Source organism: Delphinus delphis, chromosome 10, assembly GCF_949987515.2.
Source record: "Delphinus delphis chromosome 10, mDelDel1.2, whole genome shotgun sequence".
NCBI lineage: Eukaryota > Metazoa > Chordata > Mammalia > Artiodactyla > Delphinidae > Delphinus > Delphinus delphis.
In genome coordinates this window covers 29995528-30011395 of record NC_082692.2, presented here as the reverse complement: position 1 = coordinate 30011395, position 15868 = coordinate 29995528, and the positions used below count along the sequence as shown (strand labels likewise).

Sequence of the window (15868 nt, the reverse complement as noted above, 5' to 3'; positions counted from 1 at the left end):
AAGCCAAGATAAATTTTGCAGAGTTTCTAGAGCTATAATTTATTGACTTACAGTAGACAGGAAGAAGTTTGAAAAAAGGTGATTACAGAACACTCAGGGTGAGGGCGGGATTACAGTATTTAAACTTAGTTTTGTACATAGCCAGAGTATTTAATGTCTTTTCTAATATAGATTCAACAAAGTTTCCTCTAATAGAGCAGTGATTAATTTCCTCTTTTGACATTCATTGAATACTTCTAGGAACTGTGGGAAAACAAAAAAAAAGGCACTTTACTTTGGAAGAGAGTTCTGTAGCATTTCAAAAGTGGTAAAACTTTATACTAACAAATTACTTTTGTCTCCTCGTGGTTTAACTCCTGGGCTAAGATCCTTGGATCCAGAACCATTTCCCAGGCCCTGCGCTTCCTGAAGTTTGGATGCCAGATTTACTGAATAAAATTGATTCCAATAGAGAAAGAAAATTAAAACCAATTTCTTAATTAAAGATTGAGAAAGTATAAACTATTCTACAAAAAAGTTTCAGGCCCCCAAAACAGTGATCTCTTTTAGTGCCCCTTGGTTGGGTTTGATTATCCCTGTTATATTTGCTTCATAAAACTAGTGTTGTAGAAAAAAAAGCATGAGTTTTTGAGGGGCATATAACATTGATATCAAACCTGATAAAAATAGCATCAAAAAAAGAAAACTATAGATTTTCTAGAAATAGGCTCTTGTAAGAAACTGAAACTAATAATAGAATCGATCCTAATTTTACTTAAGAGGACAGAAAGCATTTTGAAAAGCAATTTTCAACTTAAATGGCAGGTGGCAAAGGGAGAAGACATTGCAAAATACATGCTGAACAAGAAAAATCGTTATCAACTAATCAACTTCAAAATAGACGACAGAGGATTTAGAGCAAACATGTCAGTGTTGTGAGGGGGGGATTCCATTCCTGGGACCTTTTAAAAGTTCTTACTTACAGTTAGGAAGATTAGCTGGTCTACATGTTATTTCTATATGCTCATTTGTGTTGACTGCATACAAAGTTTGACCACAGAGACATGCAGATAAAACCAAAACAACAATGAAACTATCGAAAAATGATGAGTGACTAGATATTTCCCCAGCAAAGTTTAAAATTTTATTTTCCTTCAGGTAAACTCTCCTGCTGATATTTACAGGAAAATACGTATCTGCAGATAAAGGAAACCATTCAATAATCAAATCTTCATATCAGAATTTTCATGATTTCATCAGTGTAACAGAATCTACTCTCTTCTTACTACTAAGGTAATAGCACCCTCTAAAATGAATTTAATGCAACAATTAGTTTAAATACACAGAGAGCACTTGAATAATAATGCTTTTAAATAGACCAGTTTCATCTTTCAGTCATTAGATTGGCATCTCAATAACGCAGATAAGTTCATCGCTACAAAGCAAGCCAATACGCGTGGTCACATGTTGTAAAATGTCTAATCCGGAGTTCAGACTTCTTGAGGAGTCTGCTATCTACCATCCCACTTCTCAGCTTTTTCATCTATAGTACATTTCCAGCGATTCCATTCTATCCCATTTAGAGGTTGTATTGGTGACATGAGAATTAAGTGCTAACACTGTTTACTGGTATCATCATTTAAAAATAATTCATTTGGGCTTCCCTGGTGGCGCTAGTGGTTGAGAGTCCGCTTGCCGATGCAGCGGACGCGGGTTCGTGCCCCGGTCCGGGAAGATCCCACACGCCGCGGAGCGGCTGGGCCCGTGAGCCATGGCCGCTTGAGCCTGCGCGTCCGGAGCCTGTGCTCCGCAGCGGGAGAGGCCACAACGGTGAGAGGCCCACGTACCACAAAAAAAATAAAATAAAAAAAAAATAATTCATTCACCTGATTTTAGGAAGCACTTCAATTATATTTTTCACTATGCCACTTTTGTTCTTTACATCTAGTTTATCCTTTCTGGAATACATTTACCACTTTACCTACTTTTAGCGAGTTGGTGCATAAATATACACAAAATCACAGTATTTTCTGTGGGCCACGTGTCTATAAACTGGTTTCTATTTTCTTCAAGGAAAGCTATTCTTTCCAGGGCCTTCTCTTTCCTCTAAGAAACCATAGGTAACACTACCCTCTCCCTAACCAGCCTACTTAAGAGATCTAAGGCACATCTTTCCATGGAAGGGAATGGGAAGCTGAGATGAACAGGCAGGTGAAAAAACCTACCCAGGAGGTAAAGTCTATTTGTGAACCTGGATTCATCTTTGAGTCCACTGAGCATTTGGTGAGTGGATATTCAGATATTTCAGGAAACAAGGCTATAACCTCAGCTCCTCTTGTTTCAATTACCTGTTACCTCTAGGAGCTTCACTATTTTTTGCCACCAGGCACCCTTTAGCATTGTCCTGGGTACACTGCAAACAATGGCCCTGCCTAATTTTTTTCCCCAAGTTTCTGTCTAATTTTTTTTCCCCCAAGCTCCACACAGTTCTTTTCAAGGATTGTGTGGCCTACATTTTCCCTAATGTAGTTTGTGCTCTCTTGCAATTCCAGACCTTCACATGCTGAAATCTAAAAGATGCTTGTGCTCTGTCACTACAGATTACCAGAAAGAAAACACTGTTTTATCTCATCTGATTTTGTAATGCGATTAATAGTGATTTCGTTTTCAAGGAAGCAAATAATTACAGAGCAAGGGAAAATATTGCTGAGATGGTGCCTGATGCCTTCTAGTCAGACCAGTGCTAGACTCGAGAGGAAAGAAATGTATATTCATGGTGTCTTATTATTTTTTTTTCAAGCCTACAGAGTAGAGGTCTCATGGTGTCTTACTATTAAAATCAGAGTAAAATGACTAATCAGGAAACAGCAATAATGAATTTCATGATGGAAACAACATACCTGGAATGAATCCGTCAGTATTTGGATCTCTTTTTGGGGGGAAAAAGTAAATGAAAACCCATGTCCATTGCAAAGAAATATGACAAAGAGTGCCCACAGATGCACCCTGCTGTTGGGAATGCATCTCTTCAAAATTCAGTGTTCAAAGGTCATCACATTTCATTTTCAACAGTTTTCACTTTCTTCATGCTCTCCCAATTTAAGAAGATAGATAGATTTCTACAGTATTCAGGAATTATTAGAAATTCCGTCCGTTTGAACAAGGAATAACAGGTATTCTGGGACATGGGTGCAAAAGTTGTCTTTTTCAACCGAGTTATCAGACGTAATTGTCAATAAAGTGCATTTCACATAAATGTACCCATTAGGAGACTAATTTAAAGTGCAATATGTAAGGTACTTCAAATAGTGCAAAGTTGTTAAATATATACATTGTATGTGCCAAGTCCAAATAAAGCAGGATCTTACCTACCAGAAGCCAGAGAGGACAATGGAAACATACTTCCCCATCTTTCATCCTTTGCAGGTATGTGTATTTTGGTCCATGTGCATGAGTGTGTGTGTGTGTGTGTGTGTAGGACTGCCTCTGCATATGTATGTAACTGCTTAATGGTCTGTGCAAATGTTTGAAGCTGGTTTCCTAGAATTTGAAACCTTTAAACACTGACATAACTATGCAATCTCCACATCAAAGGAGCATTAGGCTTGTAATAATGGTTGAGATATTTCAGCCTGAAAATCTGGTAAGGCAGGTATTTGACTGCGAATTAAATGTTTAATGAAAATTATTAAAAACACAATAACTATAATGCTACCGAGAGAGACCCCTATGAAATAAGCATATGGTTCCTCTTGTTCATTTTCTCTTGGTTTGACACTACCATGGAGGAGAGGAGGGCTCTGTGTATAAGGACTTGCTCTTGGAGTTGGTGAACCGAGCAGATCCTGGACGTTCCTGAGTGATCCGTTGTGTGGCACCGCAGTGATATTGAGGAGGTGGCAGAGCAGGGGGTACAGATCTGTTGAGTTCATGGCCTCTTTTGTGAAATTCTTTCGGAAGGCAGGACCGTGGGCCAAAAACATGGGATGCATTTCTGCTAATGCATTATCATAACCGTGGTTGCCTACTGTGAAGATAAAATGCATGAACAAGTTAGCCAACCATATGGTATTAAAATGGAAATAATTGTATCATCAAATTGTGAACTTAAATTTTATCTAATTTGACTTTTTTTTTTTCCTTTGCGGTACGCGGGCCTCTCACCGTTGTGGCCTCTCCCATTTTGGAGCACAGGCTCCGGACGCGCAGGCCCAGCGGCCATGGCTCACGGGCCCAGCCACTCCGCGGCATGCGGGATCCTCCTGGACCGGGGTACGAACCCGTGTCCCCTGCATCGGCAGGCGGACTCTCAACCACTGCGCAACCAGGGAAGCCCTTCTAATTTGACTTTTAAATAAAAGGATCTTTTACAAATCATCTCTGCTGTTGTCAACACCACAATTCACTTCAGGGAACGAAAAATCAAATGATCACAACTCTTTCTCTCCAGGCAACACTACCTTCAGCAGCACAGGAAGAAGGGGAAAGAGCAAAGCTGAGGCAAGTCAGGGGAACATGAAAGTGATATTTTTTTCGTGGCAGGTAAACTAATATTCAACACATAGTTGTGAGGTACCTACTATGTTCCAGCTTGTTCTAAAGATAAAGGGATAAAGGTGCTCTTAGTCATGAAGCCAATAAATTCATAATTACCAATAAAAGGAGGAAAATAAGAAAGGAAAACAAAAGACACCACAAAAATGAAACTTCTAGCTACAGTTACAATCTGCTATCAAAAAAGTCAGGACTTGTGGGTAAAATCTTGACTTTGGTGGTTCAGATCAGGATCCAACTTAGCACTGTGTGCTTTCGTGTGGCTACAAAGTAAAAACTTGAGGAGTCTCCTGACCTACCAAGTCAGAAGATGATACAAAATTAAAGGATGAAAACTCCTGCATAATAAAAGCTGCCTTTTATTTTTATTATTTTTTTGAATTTTATTTATTTTTTATACAGTGGGTTATTAGGTATCCATTTTATACATATTAGTGTATATATGTCAATCGCAATCTCCCAATTCATCCCCCCGCCCACCACTTTTCCCCCCTTGGTGTCCATACGTTTGTTCTCTACATCTGTGTCTCTATTTTTGCCAAAAGCTGCCTTTTAAGGGCATGTACGTCTAGCATAATATCAGGGTGCTACTGCTGATGAGACGGCAACCAAAGAAAACTGAAAGGCTTTATTTTTAAAGGTGGTGAGAAGGACTAGCAAATTAGCCCCTACTGGGCTTCCCTGGTGGCGCAGTGGTTGCGAGTCTGCCTGCCGATGCAGGGGACACGGGTTCGTGCCCCGGTCCGGGAAGATCCCACATGCTGCGGAGCGGCTGGGCCCGTGAGCCATGGCCGCTGAGCCTGCGCGTCCGGAGCCTGTGCTCCGCAATGGGAGAGGCCACAACAGTGAGAGGCCCGCGTACCGCAAAAAAAAAAAAAAAAAATTAGCCTGTACTGCTTGTGTTTGCTACCGGGAAATATGCAATGAAAACACAGCATTGCAAAAACGAAAATCCTAAATTAATTCCTCCGAGAATCATCTCCTCAAAGTAATTCCAAATCTGCCTGGCAAAACCCATCTAAAGAAGTCATTCTTAGTGCCATGATTCTTCTTTAATTTTTTTTTTTTTTTAATTTTTTGTGGTACACGGGCCTCTCTCTCACTGTTGTGGCCTCTCCCGTTGCGGAGCACAGGCTCTGGACGCGGAGGCTCAGGGGCCGTGGCTCACGGGCCCAGCCGCCAGCGGCATGTGGGATCTTCCCGGACCGGGGCACGAACCCGTGTCCCCTGCATCGGCAGGCGGACTCTCAACCACTGCGCCACCAGGGAAGCCCGCCATGATTCTTTTGAGTTTATTATTCAAGTGAAAATAACGCTGGATTTATGAATCACTAGGAATCATCTGACGGGACTGTGCTATTCTAGTTAATTAATCGATAGTAACCTTGGGAAATGTGCCATTGTATAATTTGTAATTGATTGGATGACTGCTGTGCTCGTGTCTATGAAAAGTTGGACTAGACTCTAGACTCTAATCATGGAGGCAAAGATAAATCATATCACACTTCTTGCTAGAAAATCAGATTTGAAGTGAACTCATTATGACTTAGAAAACTTTTCCCATGAAGAGGGACTTTGTTTCATAATGGTAGCCCCTACAATAAATGCTTGATCCAGTAGACAGTATTTAGATACTGTCTATTATTAATAATGGATGCCTAAGGGCAGAGGTTCTCAAACTTGAATCTCAAACTTGAGACCCCGGGGTAGGGGGATGGGTGCAGGTAAAAACACAGATTGCTGGGCTCTACCCTCACAGTTTCTAGTTCAGTAGATCTGGTTGGGCCCAAGAATCTGCATTTCTAACAAGTTCCCAGGTGATTTGGGTGCTGCTGGTCCAGGGAACACACTTTGAGAACCACTGCTTTTGGACATTAGGGCTGAATTCTCTTATAGAACTCAGGCTGAGGACTGTAGTAGCCAGTACTTAATTATTTGTTGAATAGACAATTATGCTGAACATGATGTAACAGAAATAGGAGCACTATTAAGATTTTCTGCTCAAAATAGGTGTGACTCATCTAGTATGTGTAGTTCACCAAACCAAAATTTCAAGAGAGCCACTTACATTTATGTTAATTGTAAATTGTCATTCAATCTCCTCAGAGATAGCAGTTCTTTTTTGAGCAACCCCTCCAACATAAGAGCTACCTGCACAATACATGAAAACCTGAACATATAAAGGTGGCAACTATTCTCTTGGCCAAGGAAACTACTTGTAAAAGCCTTCTTAAAACAGCTCTCCTGGCCTGATCAAATATTGTTTTACAGATTATTATCTCTATGTGAAACCTGTTTTCAGGACCAGAACCCATGTACCTGTATACATCTGCCAATATGCCTTACATATGCCCTACAAATGCCATGGCCAGGCAACTGCTTTTCTCTTTATCAATAAACATGATGGGACCCAATTCTAGCTAAAGGGACATTTTGTTCATCTTTTATATGTATCAAGGACCAGTGCCTAAAAGAACATTTCTAGATAGTGTTGACACCATGTGCTTGCTTCAACATTCAAGTAACAGAATGGAAACAACTCCCAGTGAATTGATTGGTAGTGTGTGTTAATATCTCCATCAGCTGAGAAAGTGGAACGCATCCAAGAGAGAGAATTTCAGATGGGGGCTAGTTACGAAAGTGCTGAAGCTCAGAAGCAAACGTGGGATGGCAAGGTTATCCAGTGAGTAGAACAGTGGGAACCTCCCATGGCCCCCATGCTGGAGGGACAGAAGGAAGAGGTAGTGTCCCCAGAACCCCAAAGCCAGGACTACCCAGTAGGCACTGAGGCCATAGAGCAGGAAGTCGTCCAGAGCTGGGATCACAGAGGACATGAAGTCACTGTTAGAGACACAGCCTGGGGCAGAGAGAGTGGGGGAAAAATACCCTGGCTTTCTCCCAAACTCCAGCCTTCCACACTCCTGCAAAGGTCCTCTATTGACCAAACTGAACCAGAAACCAGTTAGCAAAGGAGCCTGGGAAATTTAGTCTGTAGGGATCTGTCACTGCTGATAGAAAGCAGAGCAGGGTAAGGGCGGGGCGTTTGAGAGCAAATATGCAAATAACAGGCAAAATAAAAATCCTGTGGATGACTTTTCCATTTGACTAACTTGTTAAAAGCTACATGAGAAGGGGAAACTACACTTAAGGATAGCAGGGGGGGCTTCCCTGGTGGCGCAGTGGTTGAGAGTCCGCTTGCCGATGCAGGGGACACGGGTTCATGCCCAGGTCCGGGAAGATCCCACATGCCGCGGAGCGGCTGGGCCCGTGAGCCATGGCCGCTGAGCCCGCGCGTCTGGAGCCTGTGCTCCACAGCGGGAGAGGCAACAACAGTGAGAGGCCCGCGTACCGCAAAAAAAAAAAAAAAAAAAGGATAGCAGGGGGACCTCCATGGTGGTCCAGTGGTTAAGACTCTGCGCTTCCAGTGCAGGGGGCGTGGGTTCGATCCCTGGGTGGGGAGCTAAGATCCCACAAGCTGCATGGTGTGGCCAAAAATAAATTTTTAAAAAAAGGATAGCAGGAAGCTCTTTATTTTGCATGCTTTAATTTTAAATAGGATTTACATTATATTCTAAATTTATTCAATGGAAATATCTCCAAAATTATACCACTAGATATTCATTAGGAAAATATATCTTGATATATTTTTATCCATGCCAATATGCACTTATTTTTAGAAATGTTTCCAAGGTGTAAAGCAAAGCTGGCCTATATTTGGTAGAGCCAGAAGCGCAAAAGAAACTAGAAAGCTAGCAACTGAAAAGAAAAACAGAGATTAAACTCTTTTGAAATCAGAGTATAAAACAGATGCAGAAAATGATTCAATTTATAAAATTCAGTTAGGTCTTCCTCCGGAACATAATGGTTATAATAAGCAGTACAGGGTACTGTGCTTTTCTTTGGTCTGAAGGCTTCAAGAGAAGTAAATGTTCCACTTTTAGGAGGTTACCTCATTTTAAAGCCCCAATAAATCTTTATTGGGATCTTTATTGGATCTTTATTTAGCTATTAATGTGTGACACTAGCTAGTTATTCAATCGATAAACAGACTGTTGAATACGGCAGAAACAACTCCCACTTAGCCTCCACTTTAGCAGACAACGATGCAGAATGGGGAGAAATACTATAACATACTCACACAGAAAGTCATCTGACTTATTCCGTAAAATATACCACCCTTCGTCAGCCACTGCGAGAATTGGCTGAATTCGACTGTTGTGTTTGTAATGCCATCTGTCTGGAATCTCTTCTTTTTTGTAAACAGTCAGATTAGGATGAGCATGAGCTAGTGCTTCATAGACTTCATCAAATCTGCCTAAAAGAGAAGGATGAGGAGAGGCAGTCAGAACAAGACACTCACTGCTACAGCCAAAGAAACAACCATGCCAACACAGGTCAATCAACGCAGACATCCTACTGACATAGACAGCCAGCAAGTTCAAGGTAATGAAGGCTCACCAGACACTTTAGAACTCCCATCCCCTTTGAGGAAATCATCTTGTGGGGGAAACTGAGAAATAATCTTCTCTTAAAGTAAATTCACCTTAAGAGAAGACATTTTATAGAACCAGAAATCTCTAATCCCTAAAGATTAAATACACACACACACACACACACACACACACACACAGGTACTAAGTGGTGGCACAAAGTAAAACGTCAAGGGCACTGCAACATCTAAACAAAACCAAAGAGCTAAGTTCTGGTAGTTCTGAGTACAGAAATAGAGAATCTCAAGACAAGAAAATTCGGTAAGTGGAGGGTGAGGGTTGGTCAAACGTTCTTTGAAACCCTGGAGGCGTTGCAGAAGTACTCCCTGTAACTTCAAACGCAGTACACCTGGGCAATATCTTTCATCCTTTTCTTGTTTTTCAAATCCATTTGTTGGGGCTTCCTCCCTGCCAACAAGGGAACACCATACCAACTTGATCAGGGGAACTGAAGGGTTAATGCAATTTTCTTAACCACAGAAGACTGCTATTTTGTATTGAATTGGTAGAAATGTTTGTGTGCCCCTGCACGTGCCTATTTTAACATTCACTGTTTCCTGTGATCCTCTTAATTCCCCTGCGAGGGATCTAACTCTCATTTGTGAGCTCTTCCGCTTTTCAAGATCTGTTTTCTCATTGGATACCTAGACTAACCCCAGGAGGTGATAAAACAAACGTCAGGAGTTGCAAGTCTGAGTCTTGCTCTGCAGTTACCTTTTGACCTGGGGATGTTAAACCTTTTGAGCTTGTTCACCTATCTTTAAAACAGAAATAACGAGAGACAGAGCTGGTATGAGGCTTCCAGGAGAGGTTTGTAAAAAGTTTGAGGTACTGTTACTACTTCCCCTGTTTACAGATAAGAGAACTAAATCGCAGGACGATCGAAACTCTCTCCTTCCTATACCCCACTGCTTCCCTATTAAGCAGGTCCTGACTAAGGATCCACTGAAGGCTTTAGGGCTTCCATAAAATCACTGTTAACTGCAGGCACATTTTGTATTTATCTTCCCATCTCAATTTCTCTGAGAATGGAGGCTGTAGCTTTCACCATATCCAATGACTCCAAAATGGTTAAACGCAACTACCATAAATACGTAGAGAGTATCAGTTTTCATATTCTAGGAAAAAGTGAAAAATCAGACTCTGAGAAAAGAGAGTTTGTCTTTTCAGAGACTAAGGATTAAATCCCAGAATATTACCATGACAAAGGCAAGCACACTTGAAAGACACAGAAACAAAAATCCCCCACTCAATCGCACTGGGCACACGCAGACCAGGCCCCAGACCCCCAGTCAGTTCAGACTTACCTTCTTTGGGCAAGATGGCTGCCACTGGCGACTTGTCAATCAGGGTATAGTGGTCTTTATCCAGATACTGGTCAAGCTCTATGATCCTTTCCTCAGAACACTGCGTCATTCCGTGATCACTTGTGATGATTAGGTTCAGAACGTTCCACAACTTTGCCTTTTTCAGCATTCGTATGAGATAGCCTAACCTCTGGTCAATATCTGAAATGACAGGCCCCATGAGTGGGCTGTCTGGTCCCAAAAGGTGGCCCATGTCATCAGGTTCTTCCCAATAGAGAAGACCAAGATTGATGGGCTCTTTCGATGTAAACCATTCAATAATTTTGGCGACTCTCTCTTCAAATGAAACGGACTCATTGTAAGGCATATAGTAAGTAGGAAAGCTCTTATGTATTTTGACATCTGTTCCGGGCCACATGGCTGCACCACTCGTGTGTCCCGCCCTCTGATTTGTGATCCATATCGGCATCGCTTCTTCCCAAAACTCAGAATCATAAATGTTCATATTATCCAAGGAGAAAGATTTGTTCAGAACAGGATCAAACATGTCATTGGCCACAATGCCATGATTCTCGGCAAAGAGGCCAGTTACCAAAGTATAATGGTTAGGGTAGGTCTTTGTAATAAAAATATTAGTAACTTGCTTCACGTGGACACCATATTCTTTAACATGATGAAAATGGGGTGTTGGAACTCTGTATAAGTAATCCCAACGGAATCCATCAAATGAAACTAGTAGAACCTTTGGCTGGTCTGGTTGGAGAGAAAATGTAATTGAAAGTGTCAATGCAGCAAGTAGGAAGGACACCCAGAGAAGGTTTGAAGTCATTTTCAAAGTACTTGATCAGTTCAGTGTAAGACAATCTGTTTAAGAAACATATAGAAGTTAATGGCAATCATTTTCTTTTGTATACTTCACCCAAAATGGAGAGGGACGGTGCTGAGTAATCCCTGTTACATCGTAAATCACAGCCTGGAAGGATTATGCTGCAGAACTTCATCTTAAAACAAGAGACCTGGGGCTCCCTGTGTAAATACAGCTAAAAATTATATTTGCATTTTAGAAACTGTTTTAGTTTCCAAGAATTTATTGAAACACTCCTCAAAGAAATTATGTAAATAAGCTCCTCAAATATCATTTTAAAAGATGATATAATTTACATACAACTTTTCAGAAACATTTTCAGGTTGACTCAGACTTCTGACTCCTGGTCAGAAACATTTATATAGTCAAATACCTGTGGACATATTTATCATTATGGTTAGATGGGCTATAGGGACCTAGCAACAAGCAACTTTGCACTAGCAAATTTAAAAATAATACTTTTTAAAAGTACATGTGTACACCTCTCTTTTTCAAAGGCAAGGCCTTGTGTCTGGTCCATCATGGTAAGAGATGTGAGAGATGTCACGAGAGAAAGGAGAAAATAGATTAACTTGGTATCCTGAAGTGACAAAATTTGTGACATTCAAATATATTTGTGAAATGTAATTTGCATTCATGTATTGTCAATCAAAGCATAGCCTTCTTTAAACAAAACAATTAGATTATGAACTAAGTATAAACTGAAACATAATTCTAAAACTTGATGTTGACCTTCCTAATCTTAAAATTCATCAACATTTAGTCTTATCAGTGATGTGTGTAGAAAAGGCACTTCCCAGGATTAAATTATCTCTTGGGATCAAGGTTGTTGTTATTTGTCATTGGTAATCCGCCTGTATTTCTAAAAAGCTTTTATTCTATTCAAGAAAGCTAATAAGAGATAATATGAAAAAACAATACATAGGTAAATTTGGTCAGTTCCCATTGGGTTTGCAAATCCAGTAAGGATCTTTTGTTCTCTCCCTCTGCTGTCCATTCTTGCATGAAGGTATTTATAAGCCCACCGAAACCTGGATCTAACCGTATTTTGTGTCAAGAAATCTCTTGAGAGACTTCCCTGGTGGCGCAGTGGTTAAGAATCCGCCTGCCAATGCAGGGGACACAGGTTCGATCCCTGGTCCGGGAAGATCCCACATGCCACAGAGCAGCTAAGCCCGTGCGCCACAACTACTGAGCCTCTAGAGCCCGTGAGCCACAACTACTGAAGCCCGCATGCCTACAGCCCATGCTCCGCAACAAGAGAAGCCACTGCAATGAGAAGCCTGTGCACAGCAACAAAGAGTAGCCCCCACTCGCCGCAACTCCAGAAAGCCCACGCACAGCAACGAAGACTCAACGCGGCCCCCAAAATAAATAAATAAATAGATAGAAATAAATAAATTGATATTAAAAAAAGCAATCGAATTCAGCTTTTGACATCTTCCTAATTTGAATATGCTGAAGACATACTTAAACCTCAAAATTAGACCCTGTCTTGCCTTTGCTGTAAGTGCAGGTAAATAAAAACTGCTTGGCGTGCTTGCTTTGCTGTCAGGGGCAAGAATTCTGTTTTGTTTTTTAATTGATTTCAGCATACCTACAACTGAAATTGTTGCTTAAACTGAAATTGTTTTAGGTATTGGTCTCCAGACAATGGTTCAAAAATTAAATTTAAAAACTATTTCTCAAACAGCAATAAACTTTCGAAACCTGGAAGGAATGTGAATAATCAGTTCCCATAAGGAACTGCAAGTATACTGATTAACATTTCTGGCTAAGACTGGTGATCCTTTCCTCTCTCTCTCCTTCACCTTCCTAACACAAGGAAGGATACTATGAACCAAATGCAATTTAAGGCTAAAAAAGAATCAACTATATGAAACATCTGATTTTCCTCTATTTTAATAAATTAATTCAGCAACTGTGGTAAGCAGGAAAGAACTGCTTTCCTGGGACAAATGAAAATAAACAAAGGCTAAGTGTTGCCTCAAGCTTAGGAATGTTTGGTAAGACAACATCATCACATCGATGACATAAAGCAACAAACTGGGAAGTGGGGGTAGGGATGAAAGGAGATCTGATTTCTTCTCCACGCACAAAATGCTGCACTGCGCTGTGGAATCCCTAGTTCTGGGCCCAGATTTCACTGAGCTGCATTCCAGTTCCTCCTCCCCTCCAACCCTTCCCCCACAGCCAGCCTTGGAAATCTGGAGGGACGGGGCGTCAAGAAACGAGAGGAAGGACACTGAAGGAGGAGCAGGTGTGTGTAGAGCGAATATACATCAAGAGGAGGGTGATGCATCGCCCCATCTTCTTCACCGGGATTCCATCCTAGCTCCTGGAAGGATCTCGAGGTAGGGTACGTTTCCAATTCGCAAACCTCCCGCCCACCAAGGCTGGCAGATGCCCTAACGTGCTCTGGGTATGTGTGCAGTGGAAATGGGTGGGAGGGTAGTTTGGGGAGCCCGCAGGAGGCGGGTGGGTCCCCGGCAGGCCAGCCTCCCACACTCCCGGACTCTTACCCTCGCGGCGATCCGCTCAGTCCACATCTGCTTGGGGCAATGGGAGGGAGGGCCTGGAGGGGGCTCCCTCCCGCACACCGGGGGCAATAGCGGGGAGGCGGCGGCAGCAAGGGGCACCCCCCCCCCCGAACCTGCAGTCCCTCACCTTTAAGCCACCTCAGCTCAGAGCACCTGACCAGCACCGCAGGCCCGACGCAGGCCCCGCCTCTTGGCTCCCATTGGCTACAGTGGGACGGTTCCTGCTGGGGTTGCGGAGCAAAAGCCGGGCTCCTGGGATCGCTGTCCCGCCTGTCAATCAGCGCGAGCGGGGCGGGCGCTGTGGGGTTCGGAGGGTGGATAGGGCGGGAGCCGGAGGAGCTCGGGGAGGCGTGGACCCGGCCGGGAGGCCCGAGGGCGGGGAGGCGAAGGCGCTGGGCGCTCGCAAAGGCCCTCTCTGCCGGGTCACGAAACCTTTATGCGCTGTGCCTGTTCTAGACGGGCAGTTGTGCCTGTAGTCAGTGATGCAGAGAGATCATAGTGCGCTATCCCATTTTTTTGTTTTGTTTTCTTACCACAAATGGGTGGCACCATACCCTGGACTTTACTCCGAGGAACACCTGAGCATCCCAGGATATCGATAGGACGATGCAAAATCTAATTTAAAAGGATTTAATTTAGTGAGCTCTGCAGCCCCAATGTTTATTGTCCAGGTTTTGGCAATGTCAGGTCTCTGAGGGATCTGCAATAGTGTGGCACCTAAGAATGCACATATTACACCAAGCCGGGTTCCCAATCGGGCTAATTTACACAGGGTGAGAGACTGAACAACATGGGTGCCTCCAGGGCCACACTCTGCTCCCAGCTTTGTTTCCAAATATGCAATAAAGCTAAGAACGTAAGGTCTGATGCCTCTTTCAGGAAGTCTTCTTTGGCCTTGTTTCTTCTGCTCCCTTACCACAGTGGATTAATTTTTCAGGTGTTTTTGTAATCAGTGGTATTTTTAGGTCAGAGGGAGTGCAGGCATGTGCACAGTTTGCCAGTTTGGTCCCAACTATATTTATCATAAATTGTAGCAGTGACTTTGAGCTCCTCTGAATTTGTCCATCTACAGAATTCCCAGGCCTAATTCTGACCACCATGCAATGGGCAATAATATCTGCTTGGTTGTCACAACTCAAGCTTCAACAACTTAAGTCGTTAAAATAGAGAGCAAAGCCAGTAGCTCTGGGTCCGCTCCAGGGCTCCCATCCCCTGTCTGGTATACGGGGACCGTAAGATGAATGACAGCCCTGCTGATATTTAATTAAATGAGGCAAACATTTCGGTCCTTGTTTTTTCTCTTTCTCTCAACTTCTCATGGAGGGACAGTCCCTGCCCCAATGGCTTCCTTCCAAATGCATCATACTATCCCCAGGGGTGTCTGGGCACTCTTCCATGGCCTTTTATTTGTAGTGACCTGAGTTTATGGTTTTCCACGTGTGGGATGGGGATTAAGAGGGAAGCTGGTGTCTCTGTTTACCCAGACCCAGTGACAATGAAGTTGTACAGGTTGGTCCAAGTCCCCAGAGCCCTGTCCTTGGAAATTGCCTCAACTCGGAATGGGGTGGCCCAGGATTATGTCTTTGTCCCCCTAGAATAGGCCCCCCTGTGTTCTCCCAAAACAGTCAGAGAACAGCATATGCTGATTAGAGAGCAGAGCAGTGAAAACAGGCCTGTCTCGCTGGGCATTGTTGGACTCTGTTCAGATGACACTGCCTGACTCTGCAAACTTTTTGTGGAAGACACGATTGTATTCACGACCCACCCCTGTGAAACAGGCATGGTGCAGCTGTTAACCACAGTGCACAGCACGGAAAACGAGGCATGAGGGGGCCAGCGAGTGCCAGAGACACTGCCCAGATCCCCATATAATGACATCTAGTGTCAGCTGGCAGGCTTGTTATATAACTTATGTCTCTAATGGTAAAAACAATCTGGCTTACATAGTACAGCTACAGGAATGATTGTAAAAACATGGAATTCCTGCTTCCACATCTGTACCAGCCCTCTGTCCTCCCTGTTACCTTGATTTCTGTCCAAATGCAATCACTACTCAGCCAGTTATGGTCGCCTAAGCCACAACCTGTTAACTGTAGCTATTCCTTTGTTTTATATTATTGAATTAATATATGT

At 42.8% G+C, this 15868-nt stretch overlaps 1 protein-coding gene across 2 annotated transcripts; it reads right to left on the bottom strand.

Annotated features, from left to right (window-relative positions):
- Nucleotides 1-13: 13 nt before the first annotated feature.
- On the bottom strand, nucleotides 14-13915 carry ENPP5 (ectonucleotide pyrophosphatase/phosphodiesterase family member 5). 2 transcript variants are annotated; one of them, XM_060021718.1, is made up of 4 exons: nucleotides 13863-13915; nucleotides 10331-11194; nucleotides 8672-8848; nucleotides 14-4006 (listed from the first exon to the last, which is right to left on the bottom strand). In XM_060021718.1, the coding sequence occupies exons 2-4, from the start codon at nucleotides 11157-11159 to the stop codon at nucleotides 3579-3581; spliced, it is 1434 nt and encodes a 477-aa protein (XP_059877701.1). In that variant the 5' UTR covers nucleotides 11160-11194; nucleotides 13863-13915; the 3' UTR covers nucleotides 14-3578. The 2 variants fall into 2 exon arrangements, with proteins under 2 accessions (XP_059877701.1, XP_059877700.1); XM_060021717.1 differs by lacking the exon at nucleotides 13863-13915 and adding an exon at nucleotides 13718-13837.
- Nucleotides 13916-15868: the final 1953 nt, after the last annotated feature.